The 19,892-nt window shown below is 40.6% G+C and overlaps 1 protein-coding gene across 1 annotated transcript in view; it reads left to right on the forward strand.

Annotated features, from left to right (window-relative positions):
- Rnf115 (ring finger protein 115) overlaps window positions 1-19,892 on the forward strand; it is a 35,375-nt gene that overhangs the window by 9,013 nt on the left and 6,470 nt on the right. Inside the window, exons 3-6 of the mRNA XM_090334155.1 lie at window positions 5,565-5,622; window positions 11,943-12,154; window positions 18,140-18,211; window positions 19,406-19,478. Coding sequence (XP_090190281.1) covers window positions 5,565-5,622; window positions 11,943-12,154; window positions 18,140-18,211; window positions 19,406-19,478 — 415 coding nt within the window. The remainder of the gene's footprint in view (window positions 1-5,564; window positions 5,623-11,942; window positions 12,155-18,139; window positions 18,212-19,405; window positions 19,479-19,892) is intronic.

Genomic DNA, 19,892 nt, shown 5'->3' on the forward strand with positions numbered 1-19,892 from the left:
ATACTCTACTGAAGGAGGGAAAGAGAATGAGTATGAGTACTGTACACGTGTGTGCGTGTGCATGTACAAATGAGAGGGCGGAAGAATGGAACAGGAAAAGGAAAGAAAAAGGAAAACTTAGAAAATAATGTGGTAGCTAGGCAAGGTGGCTCATGCCTATAATCCTAACTACTCAGGAGGCTGAAATCTGAGGATCGTGGTTCAGAGTCACCTCCAGCACTAAAAAGTCTGTGAGATTCTTATCTCCAATTAATCACTAGAAAAGTGCAAGCGGTGGACCGGGAGTTTGGCCTAGTGGTAGAGTGCTTGCCTAGCATGCACAAAGACTGGGGTTCGATTCCTCAGTACCACATACATAGCAAAAAGCCGGAAGTGGTGCTGAGGCTAAAGTGGTAGAGTGCTAGCCTTGAGAAAGTCCAAGGACAGTGCTCAAGCCCTGAGCCCAAGCCCAGGACTGGCAAAAAAAAAAGTGCTAGCGGTGCTGTGGCTCAAGGGGTAGGGCAGTAGCCTTGAGCTGAAGAGCTCAGGGACAGTGCCCAGGCTGAGTCCAAACCCCACACCTGACAAAAAAGAAAGAAAAGGAAAATGACAATATCTATTTATTTGATTAATATGAATAAAGCTATAAAATTTAATTGTAAAATATTATATTGGCTTTATTTTTATTTGTTAAATATAATGGCACATTTATTCTTTTGGATATCTGGTTAAAAAATTGGTTGAACAATTGAAGAATCTATATTCTGAAGCTTCTTAATCTAGAAGTGACTGAGGATTTTAATAGTAGGAGATAATTCCTTTATCGTTGCTGTTGGCAGAATCTAAAGTTGAAGGTCCCTTCCACATCAGGAAGAGCTACACGTTTTACAGTATGTACTGTTAGTTTCACTTTGTTAATAATTGGTGATTGTATGTTTGAGTTGGAGCTTCTGGGGCAGTATATGGCATGGAATCTAGTTTGCTACAAACACTTAAATGTTGATAATTATCTTGGTTTTAAGTGACAGTACCAATGTTAAGCCTGTAAGATTAGCATGGCAGCAAGATAAGCAATATTGTGTGGAGATGGCATGCTAACTTGGAGTAGCTTTTTATTTGTGCTATTTTAATTACATCAAATATTTCAAATACTTATTTACAAAATATATTCAAATATTAATTTCAAGCACTTATGCTCTGCATGTGTTGAATATTTTGGTTGTAGAGAAGTTATTAATGGACTTTCCTCCCTCCCTAAGTATTGAAATAGCACTCCCATTTTCTTTATACAGATAGTACTTTTGTACAGATTGTAGTTATAAATTATTAACTGCAGAACGAATCCTTATCTGTGAATTCTGTAGACTCCATCTCACTTGACTTTTAATTCTTTTATTTGCCCTTGACTTGTTGCCAAGACTTGTTGTCTTGTTATAAGTGTTAATATCTAATTAAATGTAAAGACTATGAGTATACAATTAAATGTAAAGAGTATGTGTTTTGAAAGAAATCAATATTTTTATTTTTAAGTTTAGCAAACCAGGTCAGAGTAGAAGAAAATATGCAAGGGAAGGAGAAGCATCTCCTGCTTGACATGCAGAAGATGGGGCAGACTTAGATCAGTGTTTTAAAAGATGAAAGATGATGGATCACAATTGTAATCCTAGTAACTCAGGAGGCTGAGATTTGAGGGTCATGATTTGAAGCCAGATGGGGCAGGAAAGTCTGTGAGATACCAGGAAACTGTAAGTGGTGCTGTGGCTCTAAGTGGTAGAGCACTAGCCTTGAGCCAAAAAATCTTAGAGACCGTTCCCAGCCCCTGTGTTCAAGCCCTATGACCCATCCACCCTCCCCTCCTCCCCCCCAAAAAAAAGAGATCTTGGAATCAGTATCTTAGAGACAACATGATAATTACGTAAAATTGACAAATGCTGATTTCAGTATTTAGTTATTAATTAGTGGTGGGTGGTAAAATTTGGAAAAGGAAGTCCTTGAATAGTTAAAATATTAAGAGGAAGCCCTGGCAGGTAAACATGTAACAGTAGGTCCCATCTAAACATATGGAGAGGAGAAGCTTGTAAAATTTTAGTGTGTGTGTGTGTGTACTTAGAATCTTACACTTTTTTTTTTTTTTTTTTTTTTTTTTGCTGGTCATGGGGCTTGAACTCTGGGCCTGGGCGCTGTCCCTGAACTCTTCTAGCCCTTTACCACTTGAGCCACCACACCAAGTGGTTAACTGGAGATAAAAGTCTCACAGACTTGGACTTGCGGGCATGGTGGCTCATGCCTGTAATCCTAGCTACTCAGGAGACAGATCTGAGGATCAAAGTTCAAAGCCACCCGGGGCACAAAAGGACCTGAGATTCTTATCTCCAATTAACCTCAAGAAAATGGGAAGTAGAGCTTGGCTCAAGGTTAGGGTGGTAGCCTTGAGCTGAAGAGCTCAGGGACAGCCCCATAACCCCCTCCACACACACACACATACACACAAAGAGTCTCACAGCCTTTTGTGCCCTGGCAGGCCTTGAACAGCATCCTTAGATCTCAGCCTCCTGAGTAGCTAGGATTATAGGCGTGAGCCACTGGGGCCTAGCAATTTACCCTCTTGCTTAGCTTTTTTTCTGCCACTACTGTCCTGCAGATTTTTTTTTTTTCTTTTGTGCGTTATGGGGCTTGAACAATGGGCCTGGGCGTTGTCCCTCAAGGGTACCACGCTACCTCTTGAGCCACAGCGCAACTTCCTGTTTTTTTTTAATGATTAATTGGAGATAAGAGTCTTAAGTTCTTTAGTTCCCAGGCTGGTTTTGAACCAAGATCCTCAAATCTCAGCCTCCTGAGTAGCTACGATTGCAGGCGTCAGCTGGGGGAGGGTGCCAGTCCTGGGGCTTGAACTTAGGGCCTGAGCACTGTCCTTGGGCTTTGTCAATGTTAGTTCTCTACCATTTGAGCCACAGTACCACTTCTGGCTTCTGTGTATGAGGTACCGAGGAATTGAACCAAGGGCTTCGTGCATGCTAGGCAGGCACTCACTCTACCACTAGGCCAACCCCCTGGCCCAACCCAGCAGAATTTTTAAGCTTTGTAAAATTTCTCAGGTGGCTGGGAGTTTGGCCTAGTGGTAGAGTGTTTGCCTAGCATGCACAAAGACCCGAGTTCCATTCCTCAGTACCACATAGAAAGAGCCGGAAGTGGTGCCATGGCTCAAGTGGTAGAGTGCTAGCCTTGAGAAAGCCCAAGAATAGTGCTCCAGCTCTGAGTTCATGAACTAGGACTGGTCAAAACAAAAAACAAGAACAACAAAAAAAGGGAGCCTGTAACTTAGACCTGTAATCCTATCTTCTCTGGAGGCTGAGATCTAAGGATCATGGTTCAAAACCAACCCCAGCCCTGGCACTAAAGAATGTGAGATGCTTATTTCCAGTTAATCACTAGAAACTGGGAAGTGGGGCTGAGGCACCATAGCTCTGGGACAATGCCCAGGCTCAGAGTCAAAGTCCTACCACCACCAAAAAAAAAAAAAAAAAAAAAAAAAATTCTCAGAACACTGTGGGGTTTTCTATTTTCTTTCCTTCCTTCTTTCCTTCCTTCCTTCCCTCCCTCCCTCCCTCCCTCCCTCCCTCCCTCCTTTCTTCCTTCCCTGTAGTCTATGATTAGTTCTGTTCAATCTTAAAAGACTTGGGGAGTTTCTTTTGGTCAGTCATGGGGCTTGAACTCAGGACCTGGGTGCTTGCCCTGAGCTTTTTCACTCTAGGCTTGTACTCTTATCACTTTGAACCATAGCACCACTTCCAATTTTCTGGTGGCTAATTGGAGATAAGAGTCTCACTGACCTTCCTGCCCAGGCTGGCTAAGAACTGTGATCCTCAGATCTCAGCCTCCTGAGTAGCTAGGATTTCAGGTGTGAGCCATCAGTGCCTGGCTTGCAAAGAAATTTTTAAGAAAGGTAACATTTAGGGAGTTTCAAGTGGAGCAGAATCCTAAGAAATAAAGAGTTGATAGTTTGAATGCCTCTAATGTATGAGTTTCTGAAAGGATAGGATAGTGAAGGCAGGGAAGAAGAGCCTTGGTTAGATGAAGACAATAAAATGGATACTCTTTATTCAACTTTTTTTTCCTTTTGCTTATTTGATAGTTTTAGCTCTTTAGCATAAGTGTACAGGTATATTTGTACTTACTATACAGTTGAAGCACCTTTTACAAAAGCTTTAGCATCTGAAACAAGCATGAGTGTTAAATGGTTTCTAAGTGGAAAATAAGGACTGAGAGTGATTATATGAAGATGGCATATTGCTTTTGATTTGGATTAACCAGGCATGTTTGCTTACTGGGCACGGCAGTGGCTGGTTTGGTATTGGAATGTTGAAAGTTAAAGCTCTTTGAAGTACTTTCTGGATTTTATATCTTTGGGGTGCTTTTGTATATGTTTGTGCATTTATGTTTTTTCTTTTGAAGTAATACCCAATAATTCTTACGATTCTCTCTGTCCTCTTTTCTTCAGTGTTAATCCGGTTTCTTTGCAAGTTTTATAGGGACAATGGCGTTTAGTATTTTTCTATTCTTCAGGGCCTTTGGATTGAATAGGTATTTTATCATGTACACACATGATCAGTATAGGATGTAATAACGAAATACTCTCATATCTGATATATCATACACTTTATATTTGAGGTATTCATAAGAGTTTTTTTTAAAAAAAAAATAACTTAGGTTTGTGAAAGGAGAGAAAAGGGTTGAAATAGATGGGGGGAAATCCTGGCTATTTATAATAATACAAGGTAGAATTTAGAACCAAAATCAGATTTGTATGCAAGAGTCTTATTTGGTTGGAGACTTTGGGGTTGATTTCAGTGAAGGAACTAGCATTTGAACTGAACCTTGAAGGGTTGGTAGGATAATGAAAGAAGAAAAAAAATTATTGAACTCTTTCCTGATGTGCTTACTTCTATTACCCTTTATATTATTATGTTTAACCATTCCCCCAAAATTAACCTCAAAATCAATAGCTGAATAGTTTTTAGTGAAACAGCATTTCATTTTCTTAGCCTATTTTAGAATAAGTGTTTCTCTTATTTTGATAAGTCACTTTTGAATTACATTACTGACTATAGGTCTTTCTTCTTCATGAGGCTACCCTTTTCCTCAAACTTTCATTTTATTTAGCATTTACTCACTTGAAAACCACTTGATTTTGTAATGTGTTGTTTTCATAAACATGTCAGTCTACATTTAACAAAAACAAAAACTCAAAACAGTGTGTTTCTTGTGCCAGTACTAGGGCTTGAACAGAGGTCCTCCAGCTCTGGATTGGCCTCCATTCTGGCATTTTGCTGGTTAATTAAATAAAGTATTTCAAAGACATATCTGTCCAGGCTGGCTTTGAACTGTAGTCCAGGTTGTCAGCCTTCTGAGAAGGTAGGATTGATTATAGGCTTGAGCGACGAGCTCTATGGTTTCTCCTGTGGGTCCTGTTGGGATGAGCTGTTTTTCCTTATTGAGCTTTGTTCTCATAATGCCATTCTATATTTAGCTCTGGGCAGGGAGCTTGTTCTGGGAGTAGAATTGCCATCATTTATTTTTCTCTTTAGTTTTTTAGGTGGTGGTGGCGGCCGGATAGACAATAGCACGTCAGCACATTTTGCCGAGGTAAGTTTTTTCTTGGCTATAAGGATACTTTAGGAAGTAGGTGGATGTTAAGTCATGACAGATAATCACTTCCCAGTATGGCAAAACATCAAAGTTTAGCTGGCTATGTTAAAAAAGTGTGGGTAAGAGTAGCCCTGGGAAGGTCTGTGCTTCAGTTGTTGGCATTTTGACATGCTGCTTTTGAAAACTCTTGATTATAAGACAGGTAGTAGCTTTCAAGCTCCTCTACCATCTTAAACTGGGTAGTATTTTCCTTTTAGCTTCTTCATTGTGAATGTGGCATAAGAGTAAAACGTTTGTGCTACCTTTAAAAGGATGATGTAGCAGCTTCTGCTTTAGTGTCATGATAACCAGGTACAGAAAGAGCAGACCAGGGTAAGATATTAGCTAAGTTGTAGTAAAGCCATCTTCAACACAGTACTAGTTTTTAGAATTTACCCCTTGTCAATATAGTTATTGAAGGTTATTAAGGTTATTAGTTCTAGCTTGTTTGTATATTGCATATTCATCTTTATTTTTAGAAAAGCAAAAATACTGTGATTTGAACATAGGGCCCTAGGCCATCCATGTATATCCATGAGTTCCATTTAAAAGTGGTATTTAAAGCCAAGTACTGGTGGTTTATGCTATCTCCTAACTATTCAGGAGGCTGAGATCTAAGGATCACTCTTTGAAGCCAGCCTGGGCACAAAAGTCCCTGTGAGATTCTTATCTCCAGTTAACCAGTTAAAAGCTGGAAGTGGTGCTGTGACACAGTGGTACAGTGCGCTAGCCTTTAGTGCAAAGAGGCACAGGGACAGTGTTTAAAAAAAAGGCTCAGGACACCCCCACGCCCCCACACAAACGGATTATAAAGAACTATGAGCTTCTATCTTATATTCTCTGACAATTACCTAGAGGATAACGGATAATTTTCCTGTGGAACTTTAGTCCCCCACATTTTGATGGTGTGATAGTCAAGAAACTTGAGTCTTGTTTTATTATAGCCCTTTCCTTTTGCTTATGGTTATGGTAGTAATATTTAACTTTTAAGTTTTTTTTTGTTGTTAACTCTGCACTACCATAGTAATGTGTTTATTAAAGACATCATGTCTTTTGAACTCTGTTTTTCTTATTTTGATGGCTTGAAAAGCATTTAAAATTTAATCTACTTGAAAGGCCTGAAGCCTTTCTGATTTTAGCATTTCCCCTGTGTGTGCTATTTCTGATAACACAGATTGTCAGTTCCTGACTGTAGATGTGCAGAGAACTAGGTTTGATTTTAAGTATTCTCTCTTAGGAAATGGAAATAGATTGGCCTGTCTTGTTTTATAGGTATGACTCACAAGGAGGATATGAATTAAGAAGAAAAATAAGTACATGTGGTCAGTTTCCTAACTTTAGTAAGGCTAAATCTGACATGGATAGCATGAGCTATCTTTCCTTCAGGTGTTAAAGTTACTGAGTCATACTTGGTGACTTCATGTTCTTTAGCAGTGATGGTGGTTTGTGGCAAGGGGATAATTATGCCTAGTTTTCCCCTTGGTACAATTCCTTTGCCATTGTGCCCCATGATATATTTTTTTTTCCTGTTAAAAACAATCTTTGATGTTGTAAAAAAAAAATCTATCCTTATAGAAATTATCAGAAAAATCAGTGTTCTCATGCTTCTAGCAAATATCATGGTTCTCTTTCTGACAAGGAAGTTAAATTTTAATTGGAGAGCAAATACAAACACATATGAAAAGAATGGAAACAAGGAAAAGTATACAGAGTATAGTATACTAATTGTTGGGTATATGTAACAAGTACACTAAGAGGATAACATCTTTTAGGTCACACAGAGGTGACTAAGAACTTAGTCCCTGACACCACATTACCCTGAGGTAAATCCTAGATTCCACTTTCTAGATGTACATAACCTGAGCAAAATTACTTTGAATCAATCTCAATGTCTCTCTCTCCTAATACATCTCTCTCAATATCTTCTCCCTTCTTTTTTCTTTCCTTTCTCTTTTCCTCCCTTCTTCCTTCCTTCTTCTCTCTTAACCTCCACTTTGGGAAGATAATGGGGAGGGAAAATAATAATACTTACCTCATAGGGACATTGTGAGGATTGAATTAACCTCATAATGAATGCTTAGTACATTTTAGACATTATTAAGACCTTGACTTCATAGAGAAGTCTCAAAATTAGGTAGAATTTAGTAAGAAAAGATGTGGGTTAAAAAAAATCTATCTTAAAATAGTATTTCACTAAGTATGTTTATATATTTCTGCTTTAAAAATTTTACTTAGGACTATATGATAAATATTATTATTATTATTATTTTTGTCCGTTGTGAGACTTGAACATTGTCCTGAGCTCTTCAGCTCAAGGCTACGAGCCACAGTGCCACATCCCATTTTCTGGTGGTTAATTGGAGATAAGAGTCTCATGGACTTTAGTACCTGAGCTGGCTTCCAATCTGGATCCTCAGATCTCAGCCTCCTGAGTAGCTGTGTTTACAAGCATGAGTCACCACCCCTGGCTGATAAATATTATTCTTATGTCTCCATATAGTTTTACATCTAATGACTTATTTCTGTTCATGAGTTTAAATTCTTTTTTTTTTTTTGCCAGTCCTGGGCTTGAGCTCAGGGCCTGAGCACTGTCCTTGGACTTTCTCAAGGCTAGAGCTCTACCACTTGAGCCTCAGCACCACTTCTGGCTTTTTTATCTATGTATGTGGTACCGAGGAATCGAACCCGGGTCTTCATGCATGCTAGGCAAGCACTTTAACCACTAGGCCAAACTCCCGGTCCCGAGTTTAAATTCTTTTATGTTCATACTATATTAATCTATATTAGGTATACCTTAGTACATGTACTCAGTTGTTCTGAGCATATGGTTATACTTCTTAAACCTCTGACTTTAGAACATATTGAAAAAGAAAATATAGTAGTGAGACAAGTGGAAATAAAAATGAAATGGCACTGTGGCTCAATAGATAGATAGCCTAAGTGTACAAGGATAAACCATCTGAGAATTACAGGCTACAAAACAACTTTTTAAGTGAAAGAATTTTATACATTTGATATTTATTTATTTATTTATTGGCCAGTCCTGGGCTTGGGCTCAAGGCCTGAGCACTGTCCCTGGATTTTCTCAAGGCTAGGGCTCTACCATTTGAGCCACAGCACCACATCTGGCTTTTTGCTACATATGTGGTACCGAGGAATCGAACCCAGGTCTTCGTGCATGCTAGGCAAGCACTCTACCACTAGGCCAAACTCCCGGCCCCACATTTGATAGTTATATATCAAAATAAGAACTTACATACTTTAAACTACACATAGAAATTAACTCAAGATGGATGATGGTAGCAGCTGTAAAAGAAAACAGAGGGCTATGAGTGCTGCCTAGTGGTAGAGTGCCTGCCTAGCATGCTCGAAGACCTGGGTTTGATTCCTTGGTACCACATATTCAGAAAAGGTCAGAAGTGGTGCTGTGGCTCAAGTGGTAGAGCTGTAATCTTGAGAAAGCCCAAGGACAGTGCTCAGGCCCTGAGTTCAAGCCCCAGGGCTGGCCAAAAAAAAAAAAGAAAGAAAGAAAACAAAAAACACAGGAACATTTGTAATCTCAGGCAAAGATTTCAAATATCTGTCACCAAAGCATGATCTGTAAAATAGAAATTGATAAATTGGACTTCATCCAAAAAAATGCTATACTTCAAGATCATTCATCTAGTAAATGACTATACAATTCTTTTTTTTTTTTTTTTTTTTTGCCAGTCCTGGGCTTGAGCTCAGGGCCTGAGCACCGTCCTTGGACTTTCTCAAGGCTAGAGCTCTACCATTTGACCTCAGCACCACTTCCGGCTTTTTTCTATGTATGTGGTACCGAGGAATCGAACCCGGGTCTTCATGCATGCTAGGCAAGCACTTCAACCACTAGGCCAAACTCCCGGCCCCAACTATACAATTCTTAAAATGGAATATTAATTTAACTATCAGTGGCAAAAGATTTGAACTATCTGCTTCATATAAGGAAGGTATTTATATAACAAATAAATATACAGAGAGCTACTTGAAGTAATCATTAGGGATATAAAAATTAATGCCACAACAAATTACCACTGCAGATTTTTCAGAGTAGCTGAAATTTAAGACAGACCGTATTAGACTATAAAATAACTGAAACTGGAATGTGAAAAATGATACATAAGCACTTTGGAAAACAATATAACTTTTTTTAAAAGGATAAGCTGGGTTCAGTGGCTCATGTCAGTAATCCTAGCTACTCGGGAGCCTGAGATCTGAGAATTGCGATTCAAAGCCAGCCCCAGGCACCAAAGTCCCTGAGACTCTTATTTCCAATTACTCACTAGAAAATGGGAAGTGGGGCTGTGGCTCAGGGGCAGAAGAGCTCAAGGACAGTACCTAGGCCCAGAGTTCAAGCCCCACGATCCACAAAAAAAAAGGGTAAAACACATCTTGATCTAGCATTCCACTCCTAAGTGTTGTTTGCCCAAGAGAAAAGAAAGAATATGTACATGAATGTTCATTAAAACCTTATTTACAATAAAAACTAGAAACACTCCAAATCTTATCAACAGGTGGATCTATAAGCAAATTTTGGTATATTTATACCATAAAAAAGGCAAAGCTATGTGTGTGTATAAAAATTGAGTTTTTTAAAACCATAAAAACAAAGAGTACATATGTGACTAGCTTGGTGGTGCATACCTGCATATCATCACTCAGGAAATTGGGACTAGAGGATCAAGAGTTGGAGGCCAGCCTGGCCTGCGTAGGGGAAAGCCCTGTCTCAAAAAGGAATGAGAAAAGAAAACAAAAGCAAGCCAAGAAAGATCACTGGTGCTCAGGAGTGGGAAGATTTTACAAAGGAGTGCCAGAAAATAGTTGAGGTGAGCCAGGTGCAGGGGCTCACCCTTGTAATCCTAGCTACTCAGGAGGCTGAGATCTGAGGATCGAGGTTCAATGCCAGCCCGGGTACTAAAGTCCATGAGACTCTTATCTCCAATTAACCACTAGAAAACTGGATGTGGCACTGTGGTTCAAGGGTTAGGGCTGTAGCCTTGAGCTGAAGAGCTTGGGGACAATGCTTAGGCCCAGAGTTCAAGTCCCCATGACTGACACCCCCCCCCAAAAAAAAAATAAAAAAAGAAAAAGAAAACCAAACCATTAACAAACCTGTGAAACTCCTTAACTTAGTTGATCTAGCAGATATCCCCTTCCTCCAAGATCTGGACATGAACCTGGTAGCTGATGCTTCATGCTCATTGGATAGAGCTCTGACACCTGGTCACCCCTTCAACCCTTTAGCAGGTTTTTAGGTGTTAGAGGCTGGAGTATGTCTATAATTGGCTTAGCTTAACATGCTATTGGCTGCTGCCCCTTTCTCTGAGTGAGGAGACTATTCTTATAGTGTGGGTCTAGAAGAAATAGGAAGAAAGACTAGCACTTCAAGAACTGACATGGTGTCCTGAGTTTTGTGACCTGTTTAGTATTTATATACATAGTATATACTATGTGCTATTTTTGTTTTACTTGAATAAGTAATCAGGTTCCTCTAGGTTTACAATTTGGTAACAGGAAGTAGTAGTCTATAGGTCTTTGGAAGTGTCTGATGTATAGATTATTTTAGGATATTTTCCCTCACAAAGGGTGATTCTCCTCTCAAACCCAACCCTTTTCACAGGTAAAAATGTTTATTGCCAGGTGCTGGTAGCTCATGCCTGTGATCCTAAACTACTCAGGAGGCTGAGATCTGAGGCTGTAAGCTAGCCTAGGCAGGAAAGTGTGTGAGACGCTTATCTTCACTAAACTGCCCCACAAAAAGCAGGACATGTAGCTGTGATTCAAGTGATAGAGCAGTAGCCTTGAACAAAAGCTCAGAAACAGCACCCAGATTCTGAGTTCAAGCCCCAGGACAAGCCCCTCTTACCTCCCCCCCAAAAAATATATATATTCCAGGAGACATTCCTATATTACCTTGGCACAGCCTGATGCAGCCCCTGTCTCATGTAGGCATCAAGAGACATATTTTGTCCCTACCTTGTCATAGTGATGCAACTTGCAAAAAGCACGGGTATCATCTCTGTTGGTCTGTCTGTCTGTCTGTCTGTCTGTCTCTGTCTCTTATCTATCTGTTTGGGTCACCTCTGGATCTTAGTGGTCTTCTAAGCTGTGTCCCTAGATTCTCATAGTCACTTAAAATTATTTTTTTCTCTTCCATAGATTTAGGGAAATAAACCAGTATTTGGGGGCTGCTTTGAAAACATTAAAAATTATTTCTAACAAGACTTATTTCTGTTTTTTTTGTTTTTTTTTACTAGCTTTGGGGCCATTTGGATCACACAATGCTTTTCCAAGATTTTAGACCATTTCTAAGTAACAACCCACTGGACCACGATAACAGAGCCAATGATAGGGGTCACCAAACTCACACTGACTTCTGGGGACCAAGTCGGCCTCCAAGACTGCCAATGACTCGGAGATACAGGTCTCGGGGAAGTACTCGTCCTGATAGATCTCCAGCTATTGAAGGGTAAGTTGTTGCTTTTGAGTTCTCCTTAAGGGTACTTTCAGTAAAATTCATGGCATAATCTAATCTCTATAAGGTTCTTATACCTTTTTGTGGACAAGATGAAAATATATTGACAGAATCAAAATGAAGCTAAATTGAGTATCTGTATCCAGTGACTAATGAGTGAAGTAAAACAGGGTGATAAAACTAGTACTAGTTTAGGTCTCTGGTCTATCTCCACCAGTCCTAGGGCTTGAACTCAGGCCTGGGCACTGTTCCTGACCTTTTGTGCTAAAGGCTAGCACTACCACTCGAGCTGCATCTCTACTTCTCATCCTATCCAGGCTGCTGAATTACAGACTGCAATCCTCAGATCTTAGACTCCTGAGTCTCTAGGATTATAGGCCTGGGCCACTGGTGCCTGGTCTCCATTGGGGTTTTTGTTGACCCTTTTTCTTTTCCTCTGTGTGTGTGTGTGTGCATGCGCGTGCATGCGTACCAATCCTGGAACAAGTGAGGTAAATCAAGCTAAGAGACAAAAATAGCATTTTTTCTTTTCTTTTTTTTTACCCCCAGTCCTGGGGCTTGAACTTGGGGCCTGAGCACTGTTCTTGGGCTTTTTCCTCAATGCTAGCCCTCTGCAACTTGAGCCAAGCACTTCTGGCTTTTTTCCCCCCCTGTGTATGTGGTACCAAGGAATCAAACTCAGGTCTTTGTGCATGCCAGGCAAGCACTCTACCACTAGGCCAAACTCCCAGCCCTCTGTTGACACTTTTCCTTATTCTCTTACTTTTTTATATTTCAAAGTTTATTACACATACTCTTTAAGTTAGGGAAGGGAAAATCTGATTTGCTATTCTACAGGAGAAAAATCAGTAACTCTTTTAAGAATGTCAGAGGTAAGATACTATATCATATGCCAGTTAAATTGCTGACAGATTACTTCCCTTTCTTTACCTTTTTGGGACCCACTATTGAGCTCTCCACTGAAGTTCATCTAAACTCTTCTGTCTTATTTTTCCTTCTACCTACTAAACTGTCCATTGGGATCAGTACTTGTCCACGTTTCCTCAGTCCTCATGTAGGGACTAGTGGAGCACTAGTGGAGAAACATCACAAGTGTACTCATGGTGCCTTTACAGATAACATGGTATGTAGTTACTATATGTTTTTAGCTTTAGTTGTACAAAGGGGTTTTGATTCACATCTATTTGTGAGTACAGTGTGAGTGTGTGCGTTCTGGTCCTGGGACTTGAACTCAGGGTTTGGGATTGAATCCTAACTATTCTGGAAGCTGAGATATCAGGATTGTGGTTTGAAGCCAGCTTGGACCAGAAAGGCTAGCAAGACTCTTTATCTTCTAAACACCAAAAAAGAGTGGGAGGAGGGATGTGGCTGAAGTGATAGAGCATTAGCCTTGAACAAAAGAAGTTTTGGAATAGTGCCCAGGCCCAGGACTGGCAAAAAGAAAAGAAAAGAGGGACCGGGAGTTTGGCCTAGAAGTAGAGTGCTTGCCTAGCATGCACGAATACCCGGGTTCAATTCCTCCATACCACATACATAGAAAGAAGCTGGAAGTGGTGCTGAGGCTCAAGTGGTAGAGCTCTAGCCTTGAGAAAGTCCAAGGACCAGTGCTCAGGCCCTGAGCCCAAGGTCAGGACTGGCAAAAAAAAAAAAAAAAAGACAGAATGAAAGGAGGAAAAAAAAAAAAAAGAAAATGTGCTATTTTTGTCACTTAGCATGATTTGTTCTAGGTCCATCCATTTCCTGGCAAGTGACCATAATAGTATTCTTTCTAATGGCTATGTAAAACTGGATTGTGTATAGGAATCACTTTTGTTTTATGATTTATTCATCTATTACAGGATATCTGTGCTGTTGTGAATACAGCAGTGAACATGGATGAATACATGTCTTTACTCAGTAGTGGGTTTTTTTTTGCCAGTCCTGGGAACTGAACTCAGGGCCTGAGCACTGTCTTTGGGCTTTCCTCAAGGCTACAGCTCTTTTCCAGTTTTTTCCTATGTATGTGGTACTGAAGAATCAAACCCGAGTCTTTGTGCGTGCTAGGCAAGACCTTTGCCACTAGGCCAAACTCCCCAGTGGTGGTTTGATTTGCATTTCCTTTATGGCCAGGGAAGTGGAACATTTCTTCATATATTTTACTGGCTATTTTTACTGCTTTCAAGAAGTGTCTGTTTAGCTTCTTTCCCCATTTATTAATTGGATTATTGATTCTTTGGGAGGATTCATTTTTTTTTAACTCCTTGGTATATTTTGGTTACTAGATGACTCTTGTCAGGTGTATATAGTTGGAAAGACTCCCAGTCTGTAGGCTGCCTTTTTAGATTAGTAACTACATATGGTACAGAAACTTTAGTTGGACTCAATCCTACTTGTCAATGTTCTCTCCTATGTGCCGAGCTTTTAGTGTACTTAGGAAATTTCTGACTATACTGGTGAGTTCTAATGTTTTTCCTACTCCTTCCTACAGCAGTTTCAAAATTTTAGGTCTTACATTGAAGTCTCTGATGCATGTTGAGTTAATATTAGAACAAAATGACAGTCAAGGACTTAATTTCAGTCTTCTGCATATGTTGAAGATAGTTTTTGCCAACACATTTTTTTTCCTTCTTTGTCAAAAAACACATGGCTATAGGTTTATGGCTTTATTTCTGACTTTTCTAGTCTTTTCCATTGGTCGTCATCAACATATTTTTGTCATTATGGCTATGAAATAAAGTTTGAAGTCTAGAATTATTTGCTCAGGATTGAGTTGTCTATTCAGAGCCTTTTGTGGTTCCATATGAGTTTTTGGACTCTTTCTCCATCTCTGTAAAGAATGGCATTGAGATTTTTGGGGTATTGCATCAAATTTGTATGTTGCCTTTGGAAGTGTGATTGTTTTCATGATTTTAATTCTACTTTATTATTAACTCCAATATCTGTATACCATCATTTGATCTATTTCTCTCGTCTTAGTTTATTGTTACTGGCCCTTTCAATTGATGTGCCTAATCATTTTTGGCTAACTATAATTTTGTATAAAATTCATAACAGCTGCTGGGCACGGTGGCTCACGCCTATAATTCTAGCTACTCAGGAGGCTGAGATCTGAGGGTCCAGGTTGGAAGCCAGCCTGGGCACTAAAGTCTGTGAGACTTATCTCTAATTAACCACCAGAAAACCGGAAGTGGCGCTGTGGCTCAAGGGGTAGTGCGGTCGCTTTGAGCTGAAGAGCTCAAGGACAGCAACCATGCCCAGAGTTCAAGTCACTCCCCCCCACACACACAAATTGTAACTGCTGTAAGACTCTTTCTTTCTTTCTTTCTTTTTCTTTTTCTTTTTCCTTTCCTTTTCTTGCCAGTCCTGGGGCTTAAACTCAAGGTACTGTCCCTTCTCAAGGCAGCTAGCGCTCTACCACTTGAGCCACAGCACTACTTCTAGTTTTTTTTCCTGTGTATGTGATATCAAAGAATTGAACCCAGGGCTTCATGCCTGCTAGGCATACAAGAACTCTACCACTCGTCCATACTCCTGATCCCAACTTTCACTTTTCTTTTTTTCTTTCTTTCTTTTTTTGGGGGGTTTGTCCTTGGGTCAAGCCCCAAGAACCTTCAGCTCAAGGCTCTCACTCTTACCCCTAGAGCTACAGCTCTACTTCTGATTTTTTAGTAGTTAAGTGGACTTTAGTGCTCGGGCGGCTTTGAACCGTGATCCTCAGATCTTAGTCTCCTGAGTAGCTAGAATTATAGGTGTGAACCACCTCGCCCAGCAACATGAGCAGGTTTTTCTGTTTGTTTGTTTTGTTTTTGCCAGTCCTGGGACTCAAACTCTGGGCCTGAGCACTGTCCTTGGGCTTTCTCAAGGATAGAGCTCTACCACTTATCTCCAATTAACCATTAGAAAACTGGAAGTGGCCCGGTAGCTCTGAGCTGAAGAGCTCAGGACAATGCCCAGGCCCAGAGTTCAAGCCCCTCCCCCCCCCCAAAAAAAGATATGCGCATGCATATTACACTCTCCAGAAAAAAAAGGGAAAGTAATACACTAAAAAATGTGTTTTAATATATAAATGCTTAGTCATGACCATTTTGGGAAAGCAAATGAAAAACTAGGTGCTTGCCTCTGAGTATGGGATCATTAGGAATATGACAGATGGCCAGGCATGGTGTGGTACACTATGGTAATCTCAGCCATGCCAGGAGGCATACGTAGGAAGATCAATCATATTATTGCAGTCCCAGTCTACACTAAAAGTGAAACTGTCTGAAAGATAAGCAAAAAGATTTGATGGTGTGGCTGAATTGTCTGAGTTAAAAGCAAACACAAAAACTAGTAGTATCAAAAGATAAAAACAAAAAACAGATATAATTTACTTGGGGGGAGGGGTGTTGATATAGGACTTGAACTTAGGACCTTGTACTTTAAAAAAAAAAAAAAAATTCGGCCAGTTCTGGGGCTTGATCTCTGTCCCTGAGCCTCTATGCTCAAGGCTAGCGCTCTGCCACATGAGCCACAGTTTCACTTTTGGCTTTCTGGTGGTTAATTGAAGATCAGAGTCTGATGGACTTTCCTGCGTAAGCTGGCTCTGAGGCATATCCTCAGATATCAGCCTCCTGAGTAGCTAGGATTATAGGTGTGAGCCACCAATGCCCAGCAGGGCCTTGTACCCTTGCTTAGCTTTTTCTGCTCAAGGCTGATATTCTACCACTAAAGTGATGCCTCCAGTTTTTTTTTTTTTTTTTTTTGCTGGTTAATAGGAGCTCAATGTCTCATGGATTTGTCTGCCTGTGTAGTATATCCTATAAATTTCATTGAGATTCATGCATGCCATTAGGCAAGTGCCACACCCACAGATCTTTTCTGGATCGTCTCCTTGGACCTTGGTTTTTTGCTGCAATTGCTGAAGGGCACTGTCTGTCGAAGGTAGCATCGTATAACCTCCAAGAATATGTTCAGATCTTAGTTGTAAATGTGACCTTATTTGGAAATAGGCTTTTAGAGGTACAAATTATGACAAGATCATGCTGGGTTAGTACAGGCTCTAGTCCAGTGGCTGTTAATCTTAGACGTTGAGACAACAGACAGAGGACACAGGGGAGAAAGCCAGTGGAAGTGAGAGAGAGGTTGAAGTAATGTGTCTATAAGCAGAGGAATGGCAAGGATTACTAGCAGCCTCCAAAAGCTGGGAGATTGAACCCATACATGTGCATACCCTTGCACATGTATTAGACAGGTGCTCTCTCACTGAGTGTGCCTTCAGGTTTATTTTCTTCCCCCCATCCCCCCCACACCTTTAGTCAAGGTATCACTCCAGTATCTCTTTGGGTAACAAAGATCAACACATTGGGAAAAGAAGTGGATACATGTACCATCTTAAGTGGTTGGTTTGACAGGTATATGTTTGTAGGTATGTTGTAGTCAATTGAAACACCTTTATAGCACAGTTATTCTCAACTAGGAATGTGGCTTAGTGGTAGAGTGTTTGCTTAGCATGCATGAAGCACTGGGTTCAATTCCTTAGTACCAAATAAATAGCAAAAGCTGGAAGTGTTGCTATGGCTCAGTTGGTAGAGTACTAGCCTTGAGCAAAAGAAGCTCAGGGTCAGGTCAGTTCAAGCCCCAACCAAAACTGGCAAAAAGAAAAGGGAAAAAAAAAAGTTATTCTCACCTCCAGTTAACCACTAGAAAACCAGAAGTGCTGCTGTGACTTAAGGGGTAGGACAAGTTCATATTCTCCCTCTCTCCCCCCCCCTCCCTCTCTCTCTTGCCAGCCTTGGGGCTTGAACTCCAGTCCTCAGTGCACTGTCCTTGGACTTTTTCTCAAGACTAGTGCCCTGCCAGTTGAGTCACAGCACCACTTCAGCTTTTCTATGTATGTGGTACCGAGGAATCGAACCCAGGTCTTCATGCATGTTAGTCAAGCACTCTACCACTAGGTCATGCTCGTGGCCTAGTCAAGTACTTTCATGTGTTGTCTTACTTCATTATTTTTTCCTTTAACAGAATAATACAACAGATCTTTGCGGGATTCTTTGCAAATTCTACAATTCCTGGATCTCCCCATCCTTTTTCTTGGTAAGTAACTAATGGTGCTTATCTCACTCTGCTGGAGTAATGCCATGTTAAGTGCTATTCACTTCTGTCTTTTTAAAAGAAAAGAAAAAAGGCTTACATAGGTGAGTTTGTAGTGACTGGAAGACTGTTAGAGTGCCATAGTGTATGTGTGAGCCCAAATTTAATGAGAACTTTTTGTGTGTGCGGGCACTGGGGCTTGAACTCAGGGCCTTGGGTTCACGCTCTGCTTTTTCATTCACAAGTGATGCTCTACTAGTTGAGCCATTCCTCTATTTCTGGCTTTTTGCTGGTCCATTGGAAATAAGAATCTCTCTGATTTGTCTGTCAGGCTGGTTCCCAACAGTGATCTTCAGATCTCAACTTCCTGAGTGGCTAGGATTATAGATGTGAGCCACCAGTGCCCAGGTAGAACTTATTTTTTATGGTCGGGCTCAAGAGACTTATCATGGTCTCCTAAGATGTTTTGAGTGCTGGATATAGCTTGATTTCTTTTCCATTGTGATTTGAGTGTTGTGTTGAGATGGGCAATGAGAAGGTCTCTGCTAAACTTTGTATCAGATTTAAGATTCTCCTCTGTCTATGCAGAAAGATGACCTCTGTACACTCAGCCAGTCAGTTTTCCAGCGTCCAATTCCATTAGAAATGCTCCAGCTAGAGTCTGGACCCCCTCCCTACCCTCCCCTGTCATCCAGGACACTGCAGTGGCATTACAAGAAGGGGATGCTGCTAACTCCCCTTTGTCATTGCTCTGTATTAGAAAACTTCTCATTTTCTAGGACCATGTGCAGACTTTGGAATGAGAAAGGGCTGCTGCAGATTCTGGCAAGCCAGTAAGAAAAATCTCCTACATTTTTAAGGAGCTTCTAAAAAAGCAGTTTCATCTTTAAGTGGGCAGAGGAAAGACAAACTTTTCTTAACCCACGGGCTATGAATCACTCCTTTTGCTCTGGAGTGCCATATTTTAGATATCACATTTTATGTTCCAGTTTAGTGAAAATTTGTAGAAAATAAAAATCTATCTCTAGATAATTGGCTTGACCTTGAAAATACAGAAAAATTCTTTGCCTCTTGATTCTAGGTAACTGGTGGCTTTTTAGCTTTGAGTGAGAACAGGACCCCTTGGCTAGGTTGTTTGCTAGGTGTAAGGCACAGCTTGTCACTCTCTCTAATGCTGTCTTCTTGTCCCATGTTTAGGAGCGGGATGCTGCACTCCAACCCTGGGGACTATGCCTGGGGTCAGACAGGGCTTGATGCCATTGTAACCCAGGTGAGGAGCTGCCTTTCCAGCGGGTCTCATCCGTGGGTCTTATAGTTCCCTAGGCTTCCTGTTTTCCTTATGCTTTCTGATAGTCACTCTATTTTCTCTATTAGTTGGGGCTTTGGGATTTCCATTGGGGTGAATAGTTAAAATGGTTTATGGATTTAGCTCAGTATGTGTTGGCCTAAGATTTGTAGATGACAATTCTACCTCTAGAGGAAGGAAAAAAGGACACCCCCCCCTCCCGGAACAAACAGTATATGGTATTTTTGGCTTCTTGCTTAGGCCTGTGTAGAGGGCCTCACATGTGGCCGCATGGATTTCTGCTTGATAAACAAGGTAGCAGGAGGAAACTGAGCAAAGGCGTGCAAGGCCACATTCTTGGGCCATGTACATTGCTTCCTCCCATTTCTGTTCATTTTA

This window comes from Megascapheus bottae, chromosome 6, assembly GCF_031878675.1.
Source record: "Megascapheus bottae isolate mThoBot1 chromosome 6, mThoBot2.hap1, whole genome shotgun sequence".
Classification (NCBI taxonomy): domain Eukaryota; kingdom Metazoa; phylum Chordata; class Mammalia; order Rodentia; family Geomyidae; genus Megascapheus; species Megascapheus bottae.